General features: G+C 46.4%; 1 protein-coding gene across 2 annotated transcripts in view; it reads left to right on the top strand.

The window, feature by feature from the left end:
* The window catches only part of LOC123052648 (UPF0613 protein PB24D3.06c), a 48,838-nt gene extending 35,224 nt beyond the window's left edge, over positions 1-13,614 (top strand). For both annotated transcript variants that reach the window (XM_044475951.1, XM_044475952.1), the window contains 3 exons: positions 11,387-11,495; positions 13,021-13,085; positions 13,161-13,614. In XM_044475951.1, the coding sequence (XP_044331886.1) occupies positions 11,387-11,495; positions 13,021-13,085; positions 13,161-13,308 (322 nt within the window). In that variant the 3' untranslated portion in view covers positions 13,309-13,614. The remainder of the gene's footprint in view (positions 1-11,386; positions 11,496-13,020; positions 13,086-13,160) is intronic.
* The last annotated feature ends 280 nt before the right edge of the window (positions 13,615-13,894 follow it).

Genomic DNA, 13,894 nt, shown 5'->3' with positions numbered 1-13,894 from the left:
AGCTTGTTTTTTTTATGTATGATGTTTTTGCCACTTATGCGAAATGCACGATCCAAGATAGCAATGATATATGCACGGGAGTAACTTGTGACACAAGAGATGATAACAAGATATGAGCACGCTAGGAAGCTATGCGGCGTATGTATCACTAAAGTGCCCAAGTAATGTGGCCCGACAATTCTCAAATGGCTAGTCCCGGTGGGCAAGCTTCGCAAACGGCTCAGGGTTATCAATGCAATGGCAAGAAAATGTACAATGAAGTCGTCGAAGTTACCGCCATTGCTTACGATCGTTGTGTCAAGTGGTGAAGGGGTCGTTGTCAATGTCGTATCTGTGGCGATGATGAGTGGCGGTGTTGTTGATGTCGAAACATCCCTAATTAGCCGAAACATCTTAGGAAACGGAAACACAACTCAAAATCTCAAAGAAAATGGGTCAAATTGGGCTGGTAGCGGAAGATGTGGTTGGTGTGGTTGAAGTGGGGCTTTTACGGAAGGCTAATGGTGGTGGAAAGGTGGCTGAGGATGTGGAAGAATTGGTGGTGGCCGATCTGTGTTTTTTTTAATGCAGTTTCGTCAGCCGAAGCCGATGATCCGGGTGGAGTTCCGGATCATCTGAGTAAATGACCGGATCGTCCGGGAGAGTGTCTGGATCGTCCAGGGTCAACCGTGGTAGATTTGGGCTCGGGATGAACACGAAATTTTTGGACAGATTTTGGGGTGGATTTCGTGGTGGGGATGGCGAGGGATGGTGAGCGAAGGTTAGATCCACTTGCCAAACAACAAATTCATGGATCAAAAACAACAAAATCTCATAAGAACTAACAAAATACAAAAAAATTGGGAGGGCTATTTTTGGTGGGATTTTCGAGTTGGGACAAAAAGCAACAAAAATAGGCTACAAAGTGGGGGGGGGGTGATTTGACTCCCAAGATGTGAATCAACCTATGCTCTGATCCAAGATGTGGGAAAATGCTGAAAATCATGAGGAAAACAAAAAGAGAGGAACACTCAAGACAAGATCCAAGGTCACACATCCACTAAATGCACACACATACAAGGTTCAAGATGCAAATCCAACAAGAGGAAAGTAAAAGGGGAGATAGTTCTTCCCAGCTTGGGAGTGTTGAGGTCTTGAAGGGGGTAGTCTTCTCCACAAAGGGAGGCCTTGATATCCACTTGGAGGATCTTCGCCTAGGAGGCCTTGGTCTTCATGCGAGAGGTATGGTAAGGAGCAAAACTCTCTAGTTCATCTCATATGCTTTGCTAACCCTAGAAAGAGGAGGGGAAGGTCTATATATAGTCTAGGGCGGAATAGAGAGGTAGTTGGGGAGATGCATGGCCACATGGCCGGTTTGCGCGCAGGCAAGGCCGGACGTCAGGGTGGGTACCCGGATGATCTGGGTAGTCACCCGGCAGGGTCGAATCAACAGTCGTCAGGCTGGATGTCCGGGACCTTGTCCGGACGTCCAGGCTTCTTTCGGATGATCCGGCTTCGGGCTCGGCCTTCCTGTGTCTTCGGGACGCGTAATCGGATCGTCTGGACAGAGGTCTGGATCGTTCGAGCATTGGCCGGATCGTCCGAACCAGGGTCCTGATCATCCGGGCAAGTGCAGACTTGTCCCGTTTCCTTCTTCTCCTTCGCGATCTTCCTCCGCCATTGCTTGGCCTTGTTCCTTGGCTTCTGCATGGTTGGTTCCTTGGTACCTGAGCACACAAAGTGTCTCCATTTGAGATAGTAGCCATGTCTCATGTGATTCGAAGGGAAGTTCGACAAGGAGAGAGTTAACCTCGGTTGCGATAGCTATTGCACGAGCTCTTGTCATCGGTCCACTTGGTGTCTTGGGTGATGATGACATGTCCGTGGGGATGACCTTAGGATGCTCCGCATCACGGAAGATGGCAGTTGGTGAGGTCGTGTATGTGTTCAACGTTCAACGACTTGGTGGAGAAGACCAGCGTCATGGATTCGGTGCGGCCGAACGATGGATGTTCGTGTAACGCAGAGGAAGGAGGAAGGCACATAGGAGATGAAGTGCTAAGAGGAGGCGGAGGTGTAGTTCGGTGCAGGTGTTGGGGGCTGTGTGCCTCGGCAAGCAGAGACTCGGAGGATGCCCTGCTTGCTGCCATCAAGGAGGAAGCTATGCTGCGTACACGTTGGCCTCCGCTGAAGTGTCCTTTGACGTTGCGCGGGCATGGGTGGCTCGCATGATGAACACGGCAACATTCAGCAGGGATGTCAAAGAGGTAGAGGTCATTGAGGAGGATGGGAACGTTGTGGCTAGCAAGGAAGTAGAGCAAATTGGTAGAGGGACAACAACGACTGTTGCTACCACTGAATGCCAAGCAGCACCAAGTTCGGCTCATTTTATCTATACAAATGAAGGCGACACTGAAAAGGCCACAATTGCTGCTTCATAGAACTGATTCGGAGTGGGTTCTAGGCTCTGGAGCATCTAGGCATGTCAAGGGTAAATTCGGTGTTCGAGTCTTACAACAAGCATCCGCCTACTCACATAGGCACTATACAAACTGCCGATGGTACAAAACAACCCGTCGTAGGGTTTGGCACACTAAAGTGTAAGACCATCTCCCTATGCTCGGCGTTACATGTGCCATCTTTTCCTGTCAATTCGTTCTCGATGAGTGCTCTGATTGATCAGATAGATTGTCGTGTGATTCTTAACAAGTCCGGTTGCATGATTCAAGAGTGATAGATGAGGCAGACGATCTGGACTAGCACCAGGAGTAGGGGGCTCTGGTATGTGGACTAGGGTGTCTGCTGCGACCATGGATGACAAGAAGAAGCAGATCATTATCCATCATTGTAGGATCTGGCATGTATCTTTCGACAAGATGACTAGAATATTTTCGGATGTTATGTGTGGAATAGGCAAGGGCAAGTTGACATGTGATGCTTGCGAATATGCTAAACACACAAAAGCCTCATATGTGAGTAAGGGGCTTTGGAGCATATCTCCTTTTATGCTTATTCATTCGGATGCACGGACTTGCCCAGTGGTGTTAGTGAATGGTATGAAATATTGTATAACCTTTATCGACTATTATTCTCGTATGACCTGGATTTATTTGATGTGTCCTAAGAATGAGGTGTTTAGTTGTTTTCAAAATTTCCATGTCATTATGAAGAATCAATTTTAGGTGTAGGTGATTTAGGATTGACAATGGCACAAAGTATGTGAATAACACCTTTTGGGTCTCCTTGTTATTCTTCATCAAACTTCATGTCCAGACACCTCCCCTTCTGAATGGAGTGGCAGAAAGGAAGAGTCGACATATTCTTGAGGCTGCTTACTCGTTGCTGTATACGATGAATGTGCCCAAATTCTTGTGGAGTGAAGCCGTTATGACAGTCACATACGTGATCAACCAAACACAATCAAGGATACTAGGCATGAAATGTTTGTGTGACTTGATGTTTGGAGAAACAATGTTTGTTGTTCCCCCAAAGTTGTTTGGCAGTATATGTTTTGTTTGAGATCGCCGACCTAATACTGGGAAGCTAGATCCGCGAGCAGTGAAGTGTGTTTTTCTAGGCTATTCTTCTAGTTAGCATGGGTATAAATGTTGTTGTACCTCTGAGAAATGCATATTTGTCAGCATTGATGTCACCCTCAGGGAGTCTGAGCCATTCTATTGTGAGCCGATAGGTTTGTTGTTTGGAGAGCTTGACTACCTACACTCTTGAAATATGGTCAAGAGGCGGAGAAGGCTACATCTCATACCTAGGGTGATTCTGTGGGCACTAACTAATGATGATGTGCATGTTCAGGTCTAGCCAATAGTGGGTACAATTTTGATTGGTACTCTCCAGGTGCCTGTTTGGTACCGGTGGCAGAAGAATCCCCTGGTGTACTCACAACGACAACTACAAGTGCATGGGGAGCAACAAGGCAGTGATGAGCCACAAGTGCAGGGGAGTAGGACGCAGTGGAACTGTCTATTGTGTTGTGAAAGGGGACACGTGAAGTAGTAAGGAAGGGTAAAGTGACAAGGAAGGCTCTACCGCAGGATGTTTTTGATGACCATGCCATTGGTAATTTTGTGTCTTATGAGGCTTTGTCTCCTTCCTATAGAGCATGTGTTGCCTCTCTATAAACTGTGTCAATCCCAAAGGATTGGATGACTGCAAAGCAAGCGCCGAGGTGGCGTGAAGCGATGATAGAGGAGTTGGGAGCACCGAAGAAAAACAAGACGTGGGTGCTAACCACATTCTCGGCAGAAAGGAAAGGAGTGAGTTGTAAGTGGATTTATACTGTGAAGCATATCCTGAGGGGAAGGCGGAATAGTATAAGGCTAGATTGGTCACCGGAGGATATAGTCAAACTATTGGAGTTAACTATGACGAGGCATTTGCTCTGGTGGCAAAGATGAACACAGTAAGGATATTGGTTTCCTGTGCTGCAAACTTTGGGTTGAAATTGCACCAATTGGATGTCAAGAATGCCTTCTTACATGGTGACTTGCATGAAGATGTATACATTGAGATACCACCAGGTGTTGGTATGGAACAAACTACGGGGAAGGTATGCAGGCTAAAGGAATCCTTGTATGGACTGAAGCAATCGTTGAGGGCATGGTTTGATAGGTCCAGACGAGCAATTTGTGATATGGGATATGGTCAACGTAATGGTGATCACACGGTGTTCTATAGACACACTGGTAAGATCACCATTCTTGCAGTGTATGTTGATGATATTATCATCACTGGAGATGATGAGGAAATGAAGAGAATGAAGGTGTGTCCGGGCAAGAAATTCGAGGTAAAGGATTTGGGCGATCTAAAACCTACTTGGCATAGAGGTGGCCTAGACAGAGAAGTGAATGTCTTTGTGCCAATATCCCATAACATGATAGAACAAAACATGTGGAAATTGATCGCTTCTTCATTAAGTAGAAACTTGATGCTCGGATCATCAGCCTTGCTTATATTAGCTTTGGCCAGCAGAAATGTAGATTGCTTGATAAAGGGACTAGGAACAAAGGACTGTAACTTGGCATGTGATGAGATGGGGTTGATAGATATCTACCACCCATCTTGAGGGGAGTGTTGAACCGTTAGGGGCCCTACCCATCTCCAGTAACGAGGCCCATAGGGTCCAACCCATGTGGTAGACCTAGAAGATGAACTCGGCGTTGCCTGGAGTCAAGGCGCCACACACATCAAACCACCTAGCCACTAAGCACAACTCTGAATGAGCTTCTCTTTGATTCAACACATGGAAACATACTATAACTCTTAACACCCCCCCCCCCCCCCAAACTCAGGGTGGATCCACAACACTATGTTCAGAGAGGGAAAATCCATGATGCTGTAGTCTGGGCCTTCATAAAGAAAAATCCGCCAACTTTAACTCGGAAGGCACATATTGAAGAGCAATAACCTCATCATGCACACGAGCGCACACAGAAGAAGCATCAAGACACTAATATGCTTGGTGAGCTCATGCTTCACATGGTCGTATGCAATATTGATATCACTTGTACTGTCTGGCAAGAGGGGAGTAGGTGTAGTAACAGAAACACCTCTGCTGTCAAAAGAGCCATAGCTCGCAACTGAGCCTCTGCACTCGACCAGGAAACTGCACTCTGTTTCTTCGTTCTCTAGGCAATGAGAGAACCACTGAGAAAAACACAGTAAGAAGAAAGTGAACGCGATCTGAAGGATCACTAGCCCACGTAGCATATAAATAGGCCTGAAACTGTAACGAACTAGAATGGGAAAAGAAAATACAGTGAGAGATCGTGCCATGAACACATCGTAGAATGCGAAGAAGGTGAGTATAGTGAATCGAAGTAGGAACAAAAACAAACTGACTCAAAATATGAACATGATAGAGATATTCGAACGAGTGACAACTAGATAGACAAGACTTCCAACAAGATGCCGATAACGCGTCGAATTAGACAAGGGGTCACCATCGGAAGCACGGAGGTGAACATTGAGCTCCATCCGAGTCTCTATACTTCTCTTGGGAAATAAAGAAGTCATCAAAGGTAGAAGAAACCTGAATCCCAAGAAAGTAGCAAAGAGGGCCAAGATCAGACATAAGAAACTGCTCACTAGGACATGTCTTCAAAAAGGCAATGTATTCAAGTCCTCACCGGTGATGATCATGTCATTAACATATAGAAGAAGAAAAAGAGTCCAGCCACTAGCAGAAATGTGAACAAACAGTGCAAGATCATGAACACTTGCCGGAAAACCAACAATAATCACCACAGAGGTGAAATGCTCAAAATAGGCATGAGGGGTTTGTTTAAGGCCATACAGAGAATGAAGAATACGGCAGGACATGCCATCAGGAACAAAAAAAAGTGGTAAGAGTGCCTCGAGTAGCAACAGAAAGAAGTGTACCATCAGCTGTGAGAACATGAACAAGAGAATCGAGAGATCTGAGAGAGGACAAGGTGGAAGAATCAAAAGACATGAAAGGAAGCTCTAGAATCTAGAACCCATGGGGATAAACCTGACCGTGTAGATGGTGATCGCTTAGTGTGAAGCATTTGCCATAGAACCTGCAGCACCCATCGAAGAAGAACCTGAAGCGGCAAGCAGATGCTAATTAAAGATATCTTGCTCAGTCAGAGAGACAACCGAGTGTGTCAAAGTAAAAATACGAATCCCAGAAGAAGAGTTGCGCTCCCTGTTGCGCAGGTGCAACTGCTTCTTAAAGCAATCTGACCCAGGGAGACCATCTCTGTTACAGTAGCCGCAATCAGTACAAGAGCGACCCTCACCACCAGGAGGAGTGGGTAGGAGCGGCGGAGCACTAGAGCAAGAAAGAGCTGGTGCAGCAGGCGGCGTAGCAGGAGCTCAAGTAAACCAACACCATCTAGGTGAGTCTCCTTAGCACGAATCTCAGAAAGCACCTCCATAAGAGAAACACGACCATGAGCAAATAGTTGAGCGTGCCTCGGTTCAAACTCCTTACGAAGCCGAGACAAGAACTAGTAGACGGGCTGAAACTCCAAGTCTAACCTGACGACATGGCGGCATTTGCATGAAGCACAACCAGTAATGCGGGAAGAAATCATCAATAGTGGAGTCACCCTGCTTAAGAGCATGCTCGTGGCGATCCACCTACTAGTATTGGGCATCACCAGAGGGCTGATAGCACTATCGAAGATGGGTCCACATCTTGAAGACGTTAGTGAGGCCATAAACTCAGAGGAAAACTAAGGTAGAACACTGGCCCTGAGAACAATTGCAGCGTGAGTATCATTATCAAAGCACCGAGTCTAGACAAACAACTCATCATGATAAGTGAGAAGAGCCTGTTGATAGTCCAAGACCTGTGCTCATAAGTAGCAACTGCAGCATTGTCGGAGTATTTTCCGGTAGATTCCTTGATAGGGTATTCGGCCAAAGGAGTAGATCGGATGTTAACAAGGGCAGAGTTTTACCTAGGTCCAGGCCCTCGTAGAAGAGGTAATACCGTACTCCTGCTTGCGTATATTATCTGTGTATAGGGGTTACAAAGATCGAGGGATTGAAGAAAGCTCTAGGGTTCTGTTGTGTCTATTTGACTAGCCTAGCCCTAGCTTATATGCGTACCATGGTCTAGGGTTACATGATCTAAGTCGGTAAGGAGTCCACTGGATGCCGGTTGCCTTGTCTTGTACTCCAAGCCTTCTGGGCCCATTATGATTGTAGAGCCATGGGTCGGGCTGATCGCCCATGACATAACCGACCTATGGGGGCCCAGGCTGGCCTACTCAGGCCAGCTTCTGGTAAGGTGAGGCACCCCTAGGCCGTAAACCGTAAGTAGCCCCGAAACTAGTCTTCAAATCCGACTGCTTCTTGGTTGGGGTCGATCTGCTGGCGCCGACCTTATTAGCTTGTCAGAGTGGAAGTTGGTTCATGAAGCTCCCCTATTCTTGAATTGTTAGTGTATGTAGCCGTCCACGGTGAAGTCTTCTCGCGAAGCTGGCTTCCATAGGCCGATTTCCTGTATAGTACTTGTGAAATCTTTTGGAAGCCAGAGGTCGGGTCCTATGGAGGGACCGGACCAGGCGCTGGTCCAACAGGGCGAACCGAATCACCATTGTCAGGTTGGCCGTCAGTCAACGTGACGTGTGTGTGGGATCGTGGTGCCCATCTAAGCCACGTCCCGTCAGTCATTATGACATGACTGGATGACACGTCTCGGACGTCGGCGTTATTAAATGCCTCAATCCCTGCGCGCATTAAGCGTGGGATAATTGGGAATTGGGAGGCTAAACCTGCTGCGTGTCACGACAAGGTCGCACTGCTTCCTTTTCGTCTGGTGTTTATAAGGGAAAACCACCAAGGGGTCTCTGCACTTGGCCCTTTTTGTTCTTCTCCGTCTCTCTTTTAAGTGCTCCGCCTCCATTGTTGTCGTTGTTGCTGCTGCTCAATCTCCAAGCTTTCCACTCATTCCATCTCGCACGGCCCACGCACGCAATCTTGCCCCCATGCCTCCCAAGCCAGGGAAGACCCAGAGGCCGAGGGGCACCTCCGTGGGCAAGGTAACCGCCGGCAAAGAGTGTCGAGACAACAAGGGGAAGTTGAAGGTTGCATCCGACACCAAGCGCAAGCGAATGACGTCCACTGCCACCGAAGGGCATCTTGCACACCTCATCGAGCTGGGCACCTGCCGCCGTCTGAAGTCGTTGAGTGTCGCTCGCTGTGACGACCAACACGAATGGGATAGGCGTCACCGAGGTAGTTCCGCGCCCGCGTGGCGGCGAGCGGGTATGCTTTATCCCTTCTCTTCGCGGTTCGGTGTTCCCTCTTCATCCTTCTTTAGGGAACTTCTCCACTTACTACGGCCTCCAACTCCACCATTTGACCCCGAATGGCATCCTCCATATAACATGTTTCATGGCCCTGTGCGAGTTGTTTCTCGGCTTCGAGCCACCCTTCGGCCTTTGATGCTGCTACTCCTCGGTCAAGCTCCAGACCATTGTGACAGAGACCTGCGAGTGCGGGGGTGCCGCCATCACCAAGGTAGGCCGGATCCAGTTACCTCGATGGAGAGTTGGTCGAATCCAACAAGAAGTGGCAGGAAGAATGGTTTTACATCACGGACATCAAGCTCGGCAATCTGCCAATATCCTGACTCATCGAGGCCTTCACCCTGGTTCCACCAAGATAGCGCAATTCCTGGAGCTTGAAGTACACCCCGGCCGGCAGCAAGGAAATCACCAAGCTGTACCTGATAGTACAGGACTATGCCAAGCGCGGGCTCACCATGGTCGAGCTCCACGTTCCCATAGCATATTGTTCAAAGATGAGAATATGTGGTAGATGGGTCAATAATTCTTGCAAAGTATGTTAGGAGTCGTTCTGACTCCATAAAAATTTCCGAGATGCCCCGAATTCCCGCAAGATGTTTTGGGAATCCAATCCGACTATGTAATTTGCAGGGGCACACAAATTCCTGCAAGGTATTTTCTAGTCAAATATGGCTATAAAACTTGCGGAAGGGGCCCGAATTCCCACAAATATTTCTGAGGACGAATATATCTCCACGAAAATCCCGGCTTAATAGGAATGATTGACTACTAATATCAATAAGGTGCACCTTCTCTTCCGGAGCCCATCTGAAAGGAACCTTATGTTAAGCTTCGTGCACTAGCCAACGCAACCGAAAGTCTGAACTAATGGAAAGGGCTAGGCAATCCACATACAGACTTCAACACCCCCTCTCACGTGTGACGCGGGGAAGTCAACACGTGAATAGACTCACAGGTATGGCTCAAGAGGCCTATACGTGGACAGAGAGAGGGGCAACAACAATTTTTTGATAAATTGTGAAAGCAAGGACTTGAACTCAAGATCTTAGGCTTTGATACCATGTTAAGCTTAATGCACTAACCAACGCAACCAAAAGTCCGAACTGATGGAAAGGGCTAGGCAATCCACATATAGACTTCAACACCTTAAAGTTAAACGTGCTTGGCTTGGAGCAATGTGAGGATGGTTAACCAACTGGGAAGTTGATCTCGGGTGCACATGAGTAAGGACAAAGTGCGCAGGAAAGACGTAGTGTTAGTTTGTGGGGCCAGTCTAGATCCTAGGTGGTAGCCAAGCGCAACGACCAGGAACTGGGGTGTTACAACTGGTATCATAGATGACCCTCTCGGTTACACGGGCGTGTGCGGGTCAGCTACGCGGGCCAGTGGTGCATGGCGTGTGTGGCCCGTCGTGGCACATGGCATGACGCATGTGCCGGACTGGACGCACAGATGTGTGCCAAGAGCGAACGTTCCTACTGGGTCGACAGGGATGTCGATTCCTTTGAGTGGGGGTGTCTGTGACATCTCGGCTTAATAGGAATGATAAACTAATATCAATAAGTTGGACCTTCTTTTCTGGGAACCCATTCGAAAGGAACCTCAAAGTTAAGCGTGCTTGGCTTGGGGCAATTTGAGGATATGGGTGATCGACTGGGAAGTTGATCCGGGGTGCGCACGAGTGAGGACAAAGTGCGCAGGAAAGACTAGTGTTGGTCTGTGGGGCCACTCTAGATCCTAGGTGTAGCCACGCGTAGTGGTTGGCAACGGTGGGTGACCGGTGGGTTGGACGGGGCGTTACATCAAGGAAGCTCCAAATAGTGTAGGGATTCTCTCCTTAGTGTGCTACAATCCACCTCCTAGCCCAACTAGAGGCATATGGGCCAAAGGATGCAAAATTGTGTAGTTCTACCCTCCTTACTTCAAGGGTAGCCTTGGTCATTTGTCAAGGATTCCTAGGCTCTATATGGCCTCCCATGAGCATGTAAAAGTCACTCCTCGCTTGAGTAAACTCAAGAGGAGGATCACTCTCCCTGTCTAGCTCTCTCAGGAGAGTTAGGAAGGCCAAAATGCGGAGTTCGAGGGACCTTGAAAGTCCCATTAGTCAGGAGTCGTGGGACTCGGAAGCGGAGACAAGTGTTCCATGCGCCGGGCACCACTCTCGACGACCCTCCCATAGGACGTAGGTCGGGCTCCCACAAGGTAACTGAACCTAGTTTAAAAAACATCGTCGTGTCACTTTGTTGAGTGTACGGTGATCTTCGCTATAAGGCCGCCATACGCACCATCTCCGACTCATCCCTAACCACGTTGCGAAGGATATCCCTAGTTGAAAGTTCATTTTTGAACGTCAACAAGACTCATCGATGGTAATGTCTTGAGAAATCCACAACCATCGACCAAGAAACATGCCAATTAGCTTAAGAAACATCACCTGCGACAGACCCTAAACGCCAATGCGGAAGAGGGAAGAGAGACACAAACTCGAAATATTTTGGTTGCATATCTTTTATCTTTTTGGATCTATCTGGGAGTAGTTAATATGATCTCTATAGGGATTTTTACATTGACTTTTATTCTAATTATACATACAAATTCTGTAGGTTCCACTCCCTTTGTGCATACATGGGTGATGACGATATGTTCAGTTCTGATCTTAGTGAAGATCAGCTGAAGCAGAGACTTGGTCATATGTCAACCACACAGTGCCTGGTATTGTTACTCTTTACTATTTGACCTTGTTAAATCACTTAAAAACAGGAAGTTCTTGAGTGATTTCATTTCCAAGAATGATAGTAAACATAATATTCAAGTTGTCCATTCTCTTCTGATGGCAGGGAGCTTTGTGATTCTTTCACGATTTTTGACCTTAATTTTATGCTGATCAATGGTTTTCACCATCCATATTGCCAAAGATTTTTTGGGGATTTTTTTCCATTAAAGAACCTATCAGTATTCCTATACGAAGTTACACAATCTCTGCATGTCATTGACTTTTTATGTGCGATGACAGTATCTGGGACTTCAAATAGCTGGACTTATTGGTAGATAAACAACACAAATATACCATGATTCTTAAGCACTTCATGACTTCTGTGGAGATAAGAAAGGAATATCTTGAAAATTAGTACTCCCTCCGTAAACTAATATAAGAGCGTTTAGATAACTAGTTTAGTAATCTAAACGCTCTTATATTAGTTTACAGAGGGAGTACTAAGTAGTCATTTGCTAAGAAAATATTTCATCAGGTATTGAACATCATGTTTGTCCCTGCTTTATCTTTTATGACATGGAAAGTTGGATGCTTGCATTTATACTAGAAGCGGACGTGTGCTTTGCCGAGCCACTTTTCGATAATAGGGTCCACTTCTTTTTTTGCGCTTCTACCCGTCAAACCTCAGGTCAGAAGACGATGCAGCCCTAGGCCTACCCAGCTGATGAACGGATCCCTCTCCTCAGCAAGCAGGACATGAGAGGTAGTGCTGACACACGGAAGGTCAACAGCGTAGTGGAAACCGCTCCCTTCAGCAACAAAGCACCTCTACAGCCCTCCCGCACAATCACAATGCCACAAAGAGCAGCCCTATGCCCATGAGCCAACCACATGGGTTATTCCCCATGCCCCACGGAACCGAAACCCCACGAGCGACAACACATAATACACAAAGCCTTACATGCACGCCACTCATACCCACAGGTGGGCCCATCAGATGTACACAAGCTCTCCACGGATCGACAGCCAGGGCCATGCGATACCTCCAGCCCTGATGCACCACAAAGCTCCCTTTGTATGGAGTTTGGCATTTGTACTCGATTTTTCACTGCTCAACATACCGACCTGACAAAGCAGAATGAGCCAGCCACTTACAGGTGGGTCCACAAGCGCTAACCACAGCCCCAATGCACCAGAAGCCTCCCTTCCTTTGGAGCTTAGAATCTGTAGGGATTGGTACCAGTGTACATGTAAAGATGACAGTTGATTTCTACGATAAGATGAAGGCACAATGCAAAGATACTTGAAATTAAGCTGCATTTGGATTAAAACGGTTATGAACCGGTGTTCTGAAAATTCAATTCTTTGCCTCAATGCATGTTGTGAATTTAAGTGTATGCTGCAAAGTGCACAAAATGACTTACTTTCGTTGGTGTTGTGCATGGTTGCATTATGAATTCAGTTTCGAGTTTCCGACTTTTTATGGCTGCTGAATTTTACATCTTGTAAGTGTTTTATCTGCAGGTTATTTTTTCAATGGCGGATGAGTATGTCCCTGAATATGTCGATAAGAAGGCACTTGTAGACAGGTGAAAATCTAAACCTAAATGGAGCAAATACAGATCCAATATGGTAACATAATCAAGTTACATGTTTCACTGCAGACTCTGTCGTGCACTTGGAGATTCAGAGAAAGTTGAAATAAAATGGGGAAACCATGCTCTTTCCAACAGGGTGCAAGAGGCTGTCGAGGTTATTGTAGATTTTGTTAAGAGGGAGGGACCCAAAGGATGGGACGATCCATGGAGCTAGATACAGCAGTCATATGATGCAACCTTTACCCCCCTTTACCTATTAGAATATTTCATTTTTGCAGTTTTATTGGTCCAATTTTCTGTGTACTAATGTTCTGATCTATTTATTTCATTGCGTAAACCCTTGTCTAGAACTTGATTTTTGATCTCGTGCTCATCTGTGGACATTCAGATTCACTGTTTGAAAATTGTAAGTTGTAATGCTACTATCTCTGGAATGTTCCTCTTTGTCTATTTAGAATGTTTTTTAAGGCTATTCAGAATGGTTAGTTATGCAATCATAATCGTGCAGAATGTTCCTCTCTGTGATTCATTATGTCACCCTGGAGTTTATATAATTTTTATATGTTTCACAAGGCATGATATTGGATGTAATAACATATTATATTATGGGAAGGAGGGAGTAGTGTCTTATACATTTTTCAGTTGACGTTTAACCATTGTACTTTCTTCATGACAAAAACAAATCCTTTTTCATTGCATCTCTGTTCTTCTCTATACGGCTTATTCATAAACTGCCGTGACAAAATACTGCAATACCTCTGTTGAATAACTGTATTGAACTATTTTCCTTTTTTTAGAGA

The sequence above is a fragment of the Triticum aestivum genome, chromosome 2D, assembly GCF_018294505.1.
Source record: "Triticum aestivum cultivar Chinese Spring chromosome 2D, IWGSC CS RefSeq v2.1, whole genome shotgun sequence".
NCBI classification, from domain to species: domain Eukaryota; kingdom Viridiplantae; phylum Streptophyta; class Magnoliopsida; order Poales; family Poaceae; genus Triticum; species Triticum aestivum.
Note: the sequence above shows the minus strand (reverse complement) of the source record. Positions and strands in the feature narration are given on the sequence as shown.